Source organism: Dendrobates tinctorius, unplaced genomic scaffold (genome assembly GCF_039654945.1).
Source record: "Dendrobates tinctorius isolate UK_male_01 unplaced genomic scaffold, ASM3965494v1 ptg000040l, whole genome shotgun sequence".
In the NCBI taxonomy this organism is placed as follows: Eukaryota; Metazoa; Chordata; class Amphibia; order Anura; family Dendrobatidae; genus Dendrobates; species Dendrobates tinctorius.
In genome coordinates, this window is record NW_027361708.1 from 5,505,036 (window position 1) to 5,521,040 (window position 16,005).

Consider the following 16,005-nt stretch of genomic DNA (forward strand, 5'->3'; position numbering starts at 1 on the left):
CTGAGGTGGGACAGTCTGTCCATAGGAAAACAATCAGTCGTACACTGCACAAATCTGGCCTTTATGGAAGAGTGGCAAGAAAAAAGCCATTTCTCACAGATATCCATAAAAAGTGTCATTTAAAGTTTGCAACAAGCTACCTGGGAGACACACCAAACATATAGAAGAAGGGCTCTGGTCAGATGAAACCAAAATCGAACTTTTTGGCAACAATGCCAAGCGATATGGTTGGTGTAAAGGCAACACAGCTCATCACCCTGAGCACACCATCCCCACTATCAAATATGGTGGTGGCAGCATCATGGTTTGGGACTGCTTTTCTTCAGCAGGGACAGGGAAGATGGTTAAAATTGATGGGAAGATGGATGGAGCCAAATACAGGACCATTCTTGAAGAAAACCTGTTGGAGTCTGCAAAAGATCTGAGACTGGGACGGAGATTTGTCTTCCAACAAGACAATGATCCCAAACATAAAACAAAATCTACAATGGAATGGTTCGCAAATAAACATATCCATGTGTTAGAAGTCAAAGTCCAGACCTGAATCCAATCGAGAATCTGTGGAAAGAGCTGAAAACTGCTGATCACAAACTATTTCCATCAATCCTCACTGAGCTTGGGCTGTTTGCCAAGGAAGAATGGGCAAGAATTTCAGTATCTCGATGTACAAAACTGATAGAGACATACCCCAAGTGACTTGCAGCTGTAATCACAGCAAAAGGTGGTGCAACAAAGTATTAAGTTAAAGGGGCCGAATAATATTGCACGCCCCACTTTTCAGTTTTTGAATTTCCACAAAAATTTAAAATAACCAATAAATTTCGTTTAACTTCATAATTGTGTCTCACTTGTTGTTGATTCTTCACCAAAAAATTACATTTGGTATCTTTATGTTTGAAGCATGATATGTTGGAAAAGGTTGAAAAGTTCCAGGGAGTCGAATACTTTTGCGAGGCACTGTACATGCTCACAGCTGTTTGCTTAGCCTTTACTGGTTAGTTTATGGGGGACCCCAGAAAAAAAATTATGTAGGGTTCCCTAAGAGGTACAGATGCTGGGAGACGATACAAAGCCCATGTTTAGTATGATGCAGAAAGGGGTTAAATTGATTGTGATAAGATTAATGGCAATAGTAGGGCAACTATCATTCATTTTTATCATTAGTGGACATTCTAAGGACACTGGAAAACCCACTAAATTTCAATAAAAGTGTACCACAGAGGTATAAATGTGAAAAGGGATACTATTGTGCAATTTTAGTAAAATAAAAGTATTTGCAGCTTCTATTTCCACTTTTTTCTGAAGATAGCATATGACACAGAGGAGGAGGATTTAGACAAGAGAAAGTTGTGATCCTGCTTCTCCCACTTAGAATAATTGACATCTTTCTGTGTATACAGAAAAAGCTGTCAATTAGCAGTGAGTGGGCAAGGGAAGCAGCAATCCGAGGATTTATCTTCTCTAAATCCCCCTCCTCGCTATCATATGTTGTTCTGGATGAATTTAAACAGTTTTTTAGATGAAAATATTGAACCATATCATAGAAAAGTATGTACAATCAATCTCTGCATTTGTGTGAGACGGACGTCAAATTGGGCAACATAAAAGATCTGAGAAGCCCACTTTGGTATCCACCAGCCTTAAAGGGCAATGTAGCATGCATGCATTTCAGAGCTAAAGGCGCTGTGTGAAGCTAATACAGACCAGAGCCAGGGACGTGGTCAATCACGATAGTACACCGAGAATCTTATGGGGTGCAAGTGCCAGCAGCACTGGACTTTATTTGTGCATTCCTGGGGGTGATACGGAGGAAAGCTATTTCCTGTGTTCAGTGTTTGGACAATAAGGACATTTTATTTCACTTGATCAAAATGGCTCACTAAATTCACTGGCGGAAACGTTGCTAACTTACAATATGTAGAGGGTATGAGTATTCTTGTGTGTAGAGAAGGTCAGTAATAGATTTGTAAGGTGCATGAGCATTCTTGTGTATGGAGGATATCAGCAATAGATATGTAAGGTATATGTGCACCTTGCAGATTCTGAATACAATTTACTTACCACCAAGAAGTAACGAGACAATTAGATCAGATGATGACTTCATTGTACACATGTCCTCTGTCTGTGAACTGTCCTCTAATCTCTGGATAATATTACATAGGGTCTCCTGAACGCAGGCATCTACCAGTTGTATCTTCAGGTGTTCTGAAAACATAAAAATCAGGCACAGTCAAGTAGCAAAATGCACATTAATATACTGTACTGTTATCCTAATAAAAGAGTGTGACCTAACAGCAAGGCTTAAAGGGTTATATTAAACAGATACAATTTCTGCTGGAGGAGATGGAGCCTCCGTGCATACAATATAGTCTATTTTCTCTAATGCTTGTAAAGTAGCACAGGACAATGCTCTGCTATGGGCAGGCTCGGACTGGCCCATAGGGTAACAGGGGAATCCTCCGGTGGGCCCCTGTGCAGATCTGGGCCCCCAATCCCACTGTATGGGCAGTCCTTGTCATAATCCACTTTGTACAGAAAAAAGCAGCATATAATTCATTAACCAAATTATCCAGTTTATTATTATATAGCGATATAGGTACGTTTGTGAACAAGGGTAGTGTAATATTTGTGTGCAGGTGAAAAGTGGGCCCCCTCAAAGTCAGTCAATGGTGGGCCCTTAGCACCCCAGTCCGATACTGGCTATGGGATTAATGTGGTAATCAACATATTTCTTGAGGATGGTGAAAATCCACAATATGTTTAGATGGAATCTCTTTGTGAAGAAATTCTTGTGGTTTAATTCAGTAGAGATGTAATCCATCTCTCATGTCACTTGAGATGTGGGAGACAATTTCTGGAGTAGTGATTTATGTATGATCTTCTGATATGATCTGACTGATATATCTAGGCCTGACGTATGTCAGAATACTTCTTGACAAATTGTCTACTACCAACTACAAAGTTGGTGGAAGAGGTATAATGGTCTATCACTACTTCAAGATTTGGGTTTTTCATTTGGTCCTATGAAAGTAAATCATAATACTTTTGCTTGTCAACATCCACATGTGTTGTTTGCGATAGTAAAATAATGTTTGGCCAAGTTTTATGTTGGAGCAAAGGGCGGACATAAGGCTTGCGCAGCTGGTGCAACTTCATTGGGGCCCAGAGGTGGAGGGGGGGTCCTTGCAGTGTGGCTAATAATGAGGGCAATGGCCTATTTCTCTGGCCCCCCAAGCTCCGGGGGCCCTATAGCCAGATTGCCCTCATGTGCGGTGGGCAGGGAGTGATTCCTGCCGCTCTGCTGCCTACAGGAGGAGATGGCAACGAAACTGCAGGGATCCATCCTCTACTTCCTGCCCGGCGCTTTCTATCTGACACAGTTACGTGCTGTCAGAGCGAGAAAGCTGCTGGCGACAATGCTGTGGGGGACCATGCGGGAGAGGTGAGTGGTGGTGTTTTTGTTTTTAACAATACATTGGAGGGAGGTGGTTGAGAAAAATGCTTGGGGTGGTGGAAAGGACAATGATGGAGGTGGTGGAGAAAAAACAATTATAGGGGTCGTGGGAGAGAACAATGATGGAGGTGGTGGAGAGGGCAGTGATAGAAGTGGTGGAGAAGACAATGATGGAGGTGAGGAGAAGACAATGATGGGATGCTGCGGGGAAAATGAAAGATATGTGGGATTTAGATGTTAGGAACGAGGACTTATCATGGAGTTATGAACAGGGGGAGGGGGAAGTTAGTTATGGATGTAAAATGAATTGGGAGTTGGAATAGGGTACTAAGCCCTTGATAGCTTCCTCCCCCATCTCACAATTGATTGTGAAGCTATCGAGGACTTAAAATGTATTTGGGAGTGGGAGAGGAGAGGGTAAGGTGTGTAGGATACTTTATAATGCACTGAAAGGTGAGAGAAGACTCTGTCAGGGGCTTGTAATGAATTGGGAGAAGGCAGAGGATACTCAGTACTTGATAGTGTCTTCTCCCACCCCCAAATTCATTATGATGCTATCAGGGACTTATAATGAATGGAGCGACACAGGTCAGGGACTAAGGGTCCCGTTTCACTTAGCGACGCATCAGTGATTCTGACAACGATACGATCTGGTAGGGATCGCTGGTGCGTCCTAGTAAGCTGCCAAACAGGCAGCTCTCTCCAGCGATGCAGCAACACGAAAAAATGGCCCAGGACATTCATGCACAATCAGCGATATCCAGCAGGGGGGCCAGTCGCTGCTGCGTGTCACATGTAGCGAGATCGCAGGCGAGATCGCTGTTGCGTCACAAATTCGTTGACACATTAGTGATCTCGCTAGCGATCTCGCTTTGTGAGATGGGGCCTTTAGGTTATGTACACACATTCAGGATTTGCAGGAGAAAATTCTGCTGCATATCCTAATGTGTTGGCAGGAAGAACGCTGCGTAAAACACATTTATTTTTTCCCACATTTTTGCCATGTTTTTGTTACGTATTTTCCTCCACTCATTATTATGGGTGAAGTACGCTGCAAGAATTGACATAATGCAGATTTTAATCTGCTGCAAATCTGCAAAGAAAAATAAGCAGTGTGTGCATGAGACTTCAGACATCTCATTAACTTTGCTTGTACTGGAAAACCTTGGGTACTTGTGCACATAGCCGTAAAGTTAATTGGGGAGAGTCACAGACTGAGACTTTATATTATTTGGTGGTGGAGATTATTGTTGCTTATCACTTTATATTTTTAATGGTGGGGTACATATCTGTATTTGTGGGAGACACATGTATGTATACAATGTTTGTGACATTGTTATTTTCAGGGCTGCGATGATCATCGTGACAAGATGAGTCGTGGCTGGGAGATGTTGACATGAAGGTCTGACCAGATGGACAAGAAACAGAAGAAAACAGCCCTAATTAGACAAGATGTCAGCGGTGCCTGGATGTAAATATTATTCTGTATCTGTTCTGTATGTCTTGGAATAATAATGTCATCTGTAAAATCCCTTATTCTACATTCTCACATTTCTAACATTCTAAGATTTTTTTATCAGACAGCACACAGACTCGTAGAGTTTTATAGATCCATTCATACATCCATGAAAATCACTGATCTGTGAATGAGATCCGTGAGGGTCAGATATTTTTCTGTTATGATCCAATTTTGAGAATCAGAATAGGACATGCTCAATGCATCTATAAAAGCACATAGCACACGGATACAGGAATGCAGCCTTATTATGTATAGCACAGTTCCTTAGCATGTAGTTTACTTATTATGTTTAGCACAGTCCTTTAGTATATATAGTGTGCTCACTTATAATGTCGAGCACAGTTCCTTAGTGTATATAATGTACTCACTTATTATATCTAGCACAGTCCCTTAGTATATAGTGTACTCACTTATGTATAGCACAGTCCCTTAGTATATAGTGTATTCACTTATGTCTAGCACAGTCTCTTAGTATATAGTGTACTCACTTATTATGTCTAGCACAGTCCAATAGTATATATTATACTCACTTATTATGCTTAGCACAGACTCACATTTAAATGGCCAAGCCCGTGTGGTATATGGACTTGCTATTTTCTACTATGTTCTGTGATACCGTTGTTTACGTGGAAGAGGCTGTGTTACTTTGTAACCCTGACAGTTTATCAATAGAGTTGAGCGATACCGTCCGATACTTCAAAGTATCGGATCGGAATGGATCGGCCGATCTTAAAAAAAAGTATCGGTATCGCCGATTCCGATACCGGAAGTCCCATTCAAGTCTATGGGACTTCCGGTATCGGAATAAGAAAAATCCTGTTTTTCCCTTGTACAGCCTCTCTGGGGTCTGTACGGGCCTTTCGGGGGGCTGTGCCGGCCTGCCAGGGGGTCTGTGCAGGCTCCGGTGGTCTGTGCCGGCCTGCCGGGGGGCTGTGCCGGCCTGCCGGGGGGCTGTGCAGGCTCTGGTGGGCTGTGCCGGCCTGCCGGGGGGCTGTGCCGGCCTGCCAGGGGGCTGTGCAGGCTCCGGGGGGCTGTGCCGGCCTGCCGGGGGGCTGTGCAGGCTTCGGGGGTCTGTGCAGGCATCGTCCGATGGGACTACAAGTCCCATCGGGCGATGCCTGCTACCATGACAGTGATTGACACATTAGCCAATGATGGGACAGTAGTAGTCCCATCATCCGGCTAATGTGTTGAATGTAAAAAAAAAAAAAAAAAAAATTACATGCTACATACATACAACATGCATACTACATACATGCTACATTCATACTACATACATGCTACATTCATACTACATATATACTACATGCAACATACATACTACATATATACTACATGCATGCAACATGCATACTACATATATACTACATGCAACATACATACTACATATATACTACATGCAACATACATACTACATATATACTACATGCATGCAACATGCATACTACATATATACTACATGCATGCAACATGCATACTACATATATACTACATGCTACATACATACTACATATATGCTACATACATACTACATATATACTACATGCATGCTACATACATACTACATACATACTACATATATGCTACATACATACTACATATATACTACATGCATGCTACATACATACTGCATGCTACATACATACTACATGCTACATACATACTACATATATGCTACATACATACTACATATATACTACATGCATGCTACATACATACTGCATGCTACATACATACTACATGCTACATACATACCACATATATACTACATACATACTACATGCATGCTACATGCTACATACATACCACATACATACTACATACATGCTACATACATACTACATATATACTACATGCATGCTACATACATACTACATGCTACATACATACTACATATATACTACATGCATGCTACATACATACTACATACATACTACATGCTACATACATACCACATATATACTACATACATACTACATACAATACATTCATACAATACATACATAGACATACAGTACATATAACATAGAGTAACATACTTACCAATACTTGTCACATTGTTCCCCGAAGCCATTGTCTTTTACGGAATAAATATTAACATAACAAACCACAAAAATACTCACCCACGATCCGAAGCAGTCCACGAGTGTGTCCCACGATGATCTTGGGTAGAGAACTGCAGCATCAGCTGTTGCTGCCGTTCTCTACGGGCTGCAGGAATCCAATGACGGAAGGTAGGTATCCTTCCGCACTGTATTCCTCCGCCACTTAAAAAAAAAAAAAGTCCCTAGTCTCACTTTATGCCATTGCTGTGTGGGAAATTCCCACGCAGCAATGGCATAAAGTGAGACTAGGGACTTTTTTTTTTTTTAAGTGGCGGAGGAATACAGTGCGGAAGGATACCTACCTTCCGTCATTGGATTCCTGCAGCCCGTAGAGAACGGCAGCAACAGCTGATGCTGCAGTTCTCTACCCAAGATCGTCGTGGGACACACTCGTGGACTGCTTCGGATCGTGGGTGAGTATTTTTGTGGTTTGTTATGTTAATATTTATTCCGTAAAAGACAATGGCTTCGGGGAACAATGTGACAAGTATTGGTAAGTATGATACTCTATGTTATATGTACTGTATGTCTATGTATGTATTGTATGAATGTATTGTATGTAGTATGTATGTAGTATATATGTGGTATGTATGTAGCATGTAGTATGTATGTAGTATGTATGTAGCATGCATGTAGCATGCAGTATGTATGTAGCATGCATGTAGTATATATGTAGTATGTATGTAGCATGTAGTATGTATGTAGCATGCATGCAGTATATATGTAGTATGTATGTAGCATGTAGTATGTATGTAGTATGTATGTGGTATGTATGTAGCATGTAGCATGCATGTAGTATGTATGTAGTATATATGTGGTATGTATGTAGCATGTAGTATGTATGTAGCATGCAGTATGTATGTAGCATGCATGTAGTATATATGTAGTATGTATGTAGCATATATGTAGTATGTATGTAGCATGTAGTATGTATGTAGCATGCAGTATGTATGTAGCATGCATGTAGTATATATGTAGTATGTATGTAGCATATATGTAGTATGTATGTAGTATGTATGTAGCATGCATGTAGTATATATGTAGTATGTATGTAGCATATATGTAGTATGTATGTAGCATGTAGTATATATGTAGTATGCATGTTGCATGCATGTAGTATATATGTAGTATGCATGTTGCATGCATGTAGTATATATGTAGTATGTATGTAGCATGTAGTATGTATGTAGCATGCATGTAGTATGTATGTAGTATGTATGTAGTATATATGTAGTATGTATGTAGCATGTAGTATGTATGTAGCATGCATGTAGTATATATGTAGTATGTATGTAGCATGTAGTATGTATGTAGCATGCATGTAGTATGTATGTAGTATGTATGTAGTATGTATGTAGTATATATGTAGTATGTATGTAGCATGTAGTATGTATGTAGCATGCATGTAGTATATATGTAGTATGTATGTAGTATGTATGTAGTATATATGTGTTATGTATGTATTATGTATGTAGTATGTATGTAGTATATATGTGGTATGTATGTAGTATGTACTGTATGTAGTATGTATGTAGCATGTAGTATGTATGTAGCATGCATGTAGTATGTATGTAGTATTTTTTTTTTTTTTTTTTAACATTTAACACATTAGCCGGATGATGGGACTACTACTGTCCCATCATTGGCTAATGTGTCAATCACTGTCATGGTAGCAGGCATCGCCAGATGGGACTTGTAGTCCCATCGGACGATGCTTGCACAGACCCCCGGACATCAGCACAGCCCCCCGGCAGGCCGGCACAGCCCCCCAGCAGGCCGGCACAGACCCCCACAGGGTGCACAGACCACCGGCAGGCCGGCACAGCCCCCCGGCAGGCCGGTACAGACCCCCACAGGGTGCACAGACCACCGGCAGGCCGGCACAGCCCCCCGGCAGGCCGGTACAGACCCCGGGCAGTCCACACAGCCCCCCGGCAGGCCGGCACAGCCCCCTGGCAGGCCGGCAGAGACCCCCGGAAGGCCCGAAATGACGGCGCATCATGATGCGCACACACCGCGCATCATGATGACGTCAGGCTGTCAATCAACTTTGAACTTCCGATTCCGATGCCGACTTCCGATATTGAAAAAATATCGGAAGTCGGTATCGGAATTCCGATACAGCAAGTATCGGCCGATACCCGATACTTGCGGTATCGGAATGCTCAACACTATTTATCAACTTCTTTTAATAAACCGCATGTTTGTTTGCAACCAGCAAACTAAAGGCCCCGTCACACATAGCGATCTCGCTAGCGAGATCGCTGCTGAGTCACAAGTTTTGTGACACAACAGCGATCTCACCAGCGAGATCGCTGTGTGTGACAGCGATCAGCGACCGGCCCCCCTGCCGGTATCGCTGATTGCTCTGGGAAACCTCAGGACTTTTCTTTGGTCGCTGGTCTCCCGCTGGCCAGCATGCATTGCTGCGTGTGACAGGCGGGAGACCAGCAATCTGCTGGTAACTAACGTACACATTGGGTATCCAAGGGACGGGCGATTCACCAGCGATCCTGACACGTTGATATCGTTGTCTGGATCGCTGGTGAGTCGCTATGTGTGACGGAGCCCTGTCCCGTGTGTGAACCATTGTCTACTGTAGAGCCGATCCCTCACAGCACATTGAAATGTATAAACTGTTAGGCCTGGATCACACATGCGAGGAATATGGCTGAGTCTCGCATGTTAATACCCGGCACTGCTGCCGGCACTCGGATCGGAGCGTGTTGCCGCATAGCAATACATGCAGCAGCAGGCTCCGCTCTGGAGAGCCGGAGGCAGTGCCTGGTATTAACATGCGAGACTCGGCCGAATTCCTCGCATGTGTGATCCTGGCATTAAGCAGGAAAGCGTATCCACAAGAGTAAAATGTTTATGTGTACTTCTATGGGTCTAACTGCAGTAACAGTTTTTCAAGTTAGGCTGGAGTCACACACAACGAATAAAAAATCGGTCACATTTTAATGGTACGAAATCGCACAAAGAATTCTTGTCCAGGGATCCGTCTGTCATCCCATTTTCCGGCGATGAACCGATTTTATTCCCATCTAAGCATCAAATTGACATCCAATGCCAATGCCTGAAGCTCTTTCCTGTTGACCTGGAGAAGTCTTGCGATTTAATCGCAAGTCACACGTGTGGTGCGTTTTCAATGCGATTTTTAATCGCATCCATAGACTTGCATTGTCGAATCCGATCCGAAAATCGGTGAGAATCGCAGCATGCTGCGATAGTCTCGGTCCGAGGAACGGATCCGATAAAAAAACGCATGATGGGAGCAGCACCATAGAATAACATTGGGACGAATGCAATGCGATTTTTTATCGCATTGCATTCGTCCGATTTAATTGCTAGTGTGACTCCGGCCTTAGATGTAGAGTTGCTAAACCTCTTTACTCCAAAGGGTGGCTTGCACATTAATGACTGGGACAATTTTTGCAATTCTGACCACTGTCACTTTATGAGGTTATAACTCTGGAACACTTCAACAGACCCTGGTGATTCTAAGATTGTTTTTTTCGTGACATATTGTACTACATGATAGAGATACAATTTCTATGGCTTGTGTTTATTTGTGAAAAAAATGGAAGTTTGGCAAAAACTTGAAAAATTTCACTTTGACTTTTCATGCCCTTAAATCACAGAGAAATGTCACACAAAATAGTTAATAAATAACATTTCTCACACGTCTACTTTACATCAGCACAATTTTGGAGAAGTTATAAGGGTTAAAAGTTGACCAGAAATCTTTCATTTTTCCAACAAAATTTTCAAAACCATTTTTTTTAGGGACCACATCACATTTGAAGTCACTTTGAGCTGTCGTTTTGTTCAGCGGTATGATGATAAAGTATTGTTTTTTGCCTTTTTTTCAATTTATTTTTTATGGTGTTCAATAAAGGGGTTAATTAGTGGGACAATTTTATAGGCCAGGTCGTTGTGGATGCGGCAATGCCAAATATGTGTAGTTTGATTGTTTTTTTTAATTCAAATATTTATTTGGAGATACAATATCTTTTGATTTTGTTTATTATTATTTTGGATTTTTTAAAAAAAATATATTTTTGCAATTATTTAAAACATTTATTTTTACTTTTTTTTTTACTTTTTTACTTTGTCCTACTATGGGACTATCATTATTTGCAGACTGATTGCTTCTGCAGCATAGAGAAACTGTAAGCTCTGCATTGACAGACAAACTTGCTCATCATGCACTGATCTTGTTCAATCGCAGCATTTCGGGGGTTAATATGCCAGGAGCAGTCTGTGACTGCTCTTGGCACTTAGTGCCGGGTGTCAGCTGTCAGAATCAGCTGACACCCGGTGGTCATACTCCCCATGTGTGCGGGCGATCATGATGAAGTAATATTCCATCCCTGGTCCAATAGACCCAGGGCACATGGTCGGAATAGTACATCAGATGTCAGAAAGGGGTTTAAAGAGGAGATGACTAGGGTAAATGTCTTCTTAAAAAAATAATGTAACTGAAACCATAGAATTTGCTCCAAACACCCTAAAGGCTGGAATTATCATTCAGCCTTGAACAGATAGATGGCGCAGTGATAATATTCTTCTAGAATCTATGTGCTACTGTGGCACCCTATGTCTTTACCGCCACAAAAGGGTTAAATATGTACTGTTTTGTATGTGTTTTGTGAGCACTGGGAGTTATGCTTTCTCTGCTAGAGACCACAATACACACACACACACAATTCACCTCACTCCCTTACTTGGCTGAAGCTTAGAGCTTTGCAGACATACCCTAACTGGGAGGGGAAGGAGTCAAGTTGTTTTCATTGGTGAAGAAGAAGGAAAGATGAAGAATACTCTTGGAAGCCGTGACACATGTGCTTCATACAGGAGTAAAAGCTAAGAAGCATCAGGGAATCAGCCCCTAGGCCATCCATGCTTTCAGAGCAGGGTGGTAATCTGACAGACTGTGTGGGATCATACAACCATCAACATCGTGTTTACCCCGGGAAAGCTGCAGAAAACTAGGATCAGTGAAGGATTGTGCAAGAGGGAAATTGAGCTGCCTCACACAGGACCCAAGCTGCAAGTTGCCAAAGGGAAAATACACAGTGAGTAGAAGCTATACTGGAAGTTTCTAAACTCTGGGAAGCCTTGGTCCCTGAAGGGATTAGAATAGCAGGAAGCATACACTGAGTCACAAGCAGAGTGAAGGATAACTCCCATTTTACAAAGCAGACTGTATCCTGTTGAGCGTTGTAATATCTCCTCTGAACTGCACCTGAACTACAGTAAATGATAAAGTGACTTTCCTTGTCTCCTGCCTTATTACTCTGTGCCTTCTACTTCCATCACAATCTCTGGGGGGTCAGCCCTGGTTGGAGAGGGTTAAACATCTGCACTGCCATCACCATCTACTCCCCCAGGTATCATCTGCAGTGTCGGCTATACTACAGTTGAACACTCCAACCGGCATCACGAATCACTGCATAAACTCTATTCCCGATTCAATTCTACCCCTTTTACATGACCGCCTGAGGCCACGGACCGGGTCACTGCCACTGTGACACATCCCTTTAAGATGACCGGTCTGGTACCGAGTATCCCACGGCCCCTGGGGCGCGTCACTACAAGCCTATACAGGCTTGTTTTACAGGTGGATACAGTTACCAAGATAACTTGGAACTGCGTGGCAAATAGTGATTCCAGAAGGGATGGCGTCCAGCATGGCAAAGAAAGTCCATGAGAGGGTTTCTTACTTCAAAACTGAGAGAACCTTTTAATGGCTACAGCGTCCCATGAACTGGTCACAACTACTTCGAGTAGTAGAGGAAGTTTTCCAGAAAAGTTATCAGTGTGAATTGAATAAACCCCTGAACAGCAAGTACCTACCAAAGTGAAATGGACATCTGAGCCGCTAGAAGTTTGCAGTGAGGTTCAACCCTCAGTGTGTCTGGGATGTAGTTACTGACAGCTCAGCCATCAAATCTGGTACAGGGGCATGCTGAAGCTGTCAGTTTTTGATTTACCACTCATCCAGTCTGATGCAGGGGCGTGCTGAGCTGTCAGTTTGTTGATTTGAAGCTTTGCCTTCCAATCTGAGACTTCAAGGTGCTGACTGTCTCCAGGTGTTCAGTATTCCAGGTGACTGCCAAGCTACTCAGCTGAACTGTTTCTCACAGACCTCTGCCAGACGAATATGTAGCAGAGGGCATCTTCTGAATATCCCCACTGGAACATAAGAGAACTTCACTGAGCAAGTTATCTTGAGTAAACAGTATTTACTTCATATGGGTAAACATGAGATAAGAATTCAGTAGCGCACAGTCTGTGCTACTGCCATAACACACTCAAAGCGAAAGTAAAAAAACAACAACAATAGAGAACTTCCCTCCCCACAATACAGCAAACATATAACTTCACACTATCGCCATCTGCTGTCAGACTAGTGTAAAGTCCTCTGTTATGAATGAGTCACCGAGGAGAAAAAAACAAAGCAAGCTAAGTCACAGAAAACCAGAGAGGTTGGTAACTATGCAGATTGCAGATCCCTGATCCTAACCACACAACTAGCAGCAGCCGTGGAGCGTACCTACGATGATCCTAGATGCTTCGTCACAGCCAGAGAACTACATAAGCCTGAAGCAAGAAAAGGGGAAAACTAACTGCCCCAGAGCAGACCCCAAAGGAAAGACAGCCCCCACACATCTATTGATGGTGAAACAAGATGAAAGCACAAACACAGGCAGGAAAATAGGCTGAGCAAACGATGGCGCCCAAACTAACTAGAAAGGATAGGAAAGGAAAGACACTGTCTGCAATCTGCAAAAAAAAATACAAAAATAATGTCCAACACTTCTGATAGCAAAATGAACCATGAAGTCACTAAACTTCTCCCACTATATCAGCACTCTGAAATATTCTGAGACAGAGCAAAAAGAGGCCAGTCTAATAAGGGACAAAAAGCAAATTGGCAAATACAGGTAAATAAGAGTGGAAATTCAGCACAGCCCCAGCCGGAGCTGGTTGACCACACAAAAAGCTGAATAGACCAACAAAATCAAGTGTGAACATTAGCAGAAAAACTTAGCTTTAGATGACTGGAACAGAGCTGAAAACCAAGACCTGAAAAGCCAGAAGGAATCACCAGCACCAGAATAGGGAGTCGGCTGTCTTAAATCCAGTCTGAGATTCCTGAGGTCCAATCGTCATCTTCATTATCAGGTGGCAGATCTCTACTGATTAAATCAGCCTCACTACCTCCTGCTACCACCAGAGGGAGCCTGGCAGGAGAACTCACAACTGGTGGACCAGAAAATGAACTCACAACAGTACCCCCCCTTGAGGAGGGGTCACCGAACCCTCATCCACGCCACCAGGCCGATCAGGATGGGCCCGGTGAAAAGCACGAACCAATCTATTGGCATGAATATCAGAGGCAGAGACCCAAGAATTATCCTCCTGGCCATAACCCTTCCATTTGACCAAATACTAGAGTCTCCGGCTAACCAAACGAGAATGCAATATTTTCTCTACCTCATATTCCACATTGCCTTCAACCAACACAGGGTCAGGAGGTGCTGCCATAGGCACCACTGGCTCAACAAACCTCTTCAACAGAGACTTGTGAAATACGTTATCGATCTTGAACGTAACTGGAAGAGCCAATCGAAAATAAACAGGATGAAGAATCTCCAAAATCTTATAAGGTCCAATAAATCTTGGCTTAAATTTTGGAGATGCAACCTTCATAGGAATATTCTTAGATGACAACCAAACCATATCACCCACTTTAAACCGGGGACCAATGGTCCTATACCGGTTGGAAAATCGCTGGGCCTTTGCCTGAGAGAGTGACAACTTATCCACCAGTTGGTCCCATATCTCCTGCATTCTCTCAACCACAGTGTCCACACCTGAGCAGGACGAAGATTACACTTGCCCTGAAGAGAATCGAGGATGAAACCCAAAATTACAGAAAAAGGGTGACATCAAAGTGGCAGAACTAGCTCTACTGTTCAGTGCGAATTCGGCCAAGGGCAAATCATCCTGATCAGCAGATATAAAACATCTCAAATAAGACACCAAGGTCTGGTTTGTTCTCTCTGTCTGTCCATTGGTCTGGGGATGAAACGCGGAGGAGAAGGATAACTGAATTCCAAGACTGGAACAAAAGGCTTTCCAGAATCTGGAAACAACCTGGACTCCTCTGTCGGACACAATGTTCTCAGGAATCCCATGTAACCGAATCACCTGTTGTAAAAACAAGGGCACCAACTCAGCGGAAGATGGCAACTTTGGGAGTGGTACAAGATGGACCATCTTCGAAAATCTATCACAAATCACCCAGATAACAGTCATCCTCTGAGAGACAGGAAGATCAGAAATAAAATCCATTGAGATATGGGTCCATGGCCTCTTGGGCATCGACAGGGGCATCAGCAAGCCACTAGAATGAGAACAGGGTTTAGACCGAGAAAAAGTCCCACAGGACTGTACAAAATTCCTGACGTCACGAGATAAGGCAGGCCACCAAAAAGACCGACTCACCAAATCACTGGTACCAAAACTACCTGGATAACCAGCCAATGCGGAGCAATGGACTTCAGACATCACTCTCTTTCTCCACTGGTCAGGAACATACAATTTTCCCATAGGGCAATGCTCAGGTTTATTCTCCTGAAATTCCTCCAGGGCGCATCTCAAATCGGGCGAAATGGCAGAAAGAACTAGACCCTCACCTAGGATGGTAGTAGGCTCGGTCACACTAAGGGTGTCATGATACCAGTGCTGGGTGACCGGCACTTCTGGGGTTAGTGTTTTGATCTCAGTGCGGACTCTCACCTGCACACCTGGGACCTATTATGGTGGCCTCTCATTGGTTCTGGGGAGGCTTCTTATAGCCTCAGGAAGCTCCCATCCCCCGTTAGTTATACTTTCGCCCTTGGCATTGTGTG

General features: G+C 43.0%; 1 protein-coding gene across 3 annotated transcripts in view; it reads right to left on the bottom strand.

Annotated features, from left to right (window-relative positions):
• Positions 1-16,005, bottom strand: part of LOC141088663 (rap1 GTPase-GDP dissociation stimulator 1-A-like) — a 327,771-nt gene that overhangs the window by 118,775 nt on the left and 192,991 nt on the right. For all 3 annotated transcript variants that reach the window (XM_073574813.1, XM_073574814.1, XM_073574812.1), the window contains one exon: positions 2,062-2,205. In XM_073574813.1, coding sequence (XP_073430914.1) covers positions 2,062-2,205 — 144 coding nt within the window. The remainder of the gene's footprint in view (positions 1-2,061; positions 2,206-16,005) is intronic.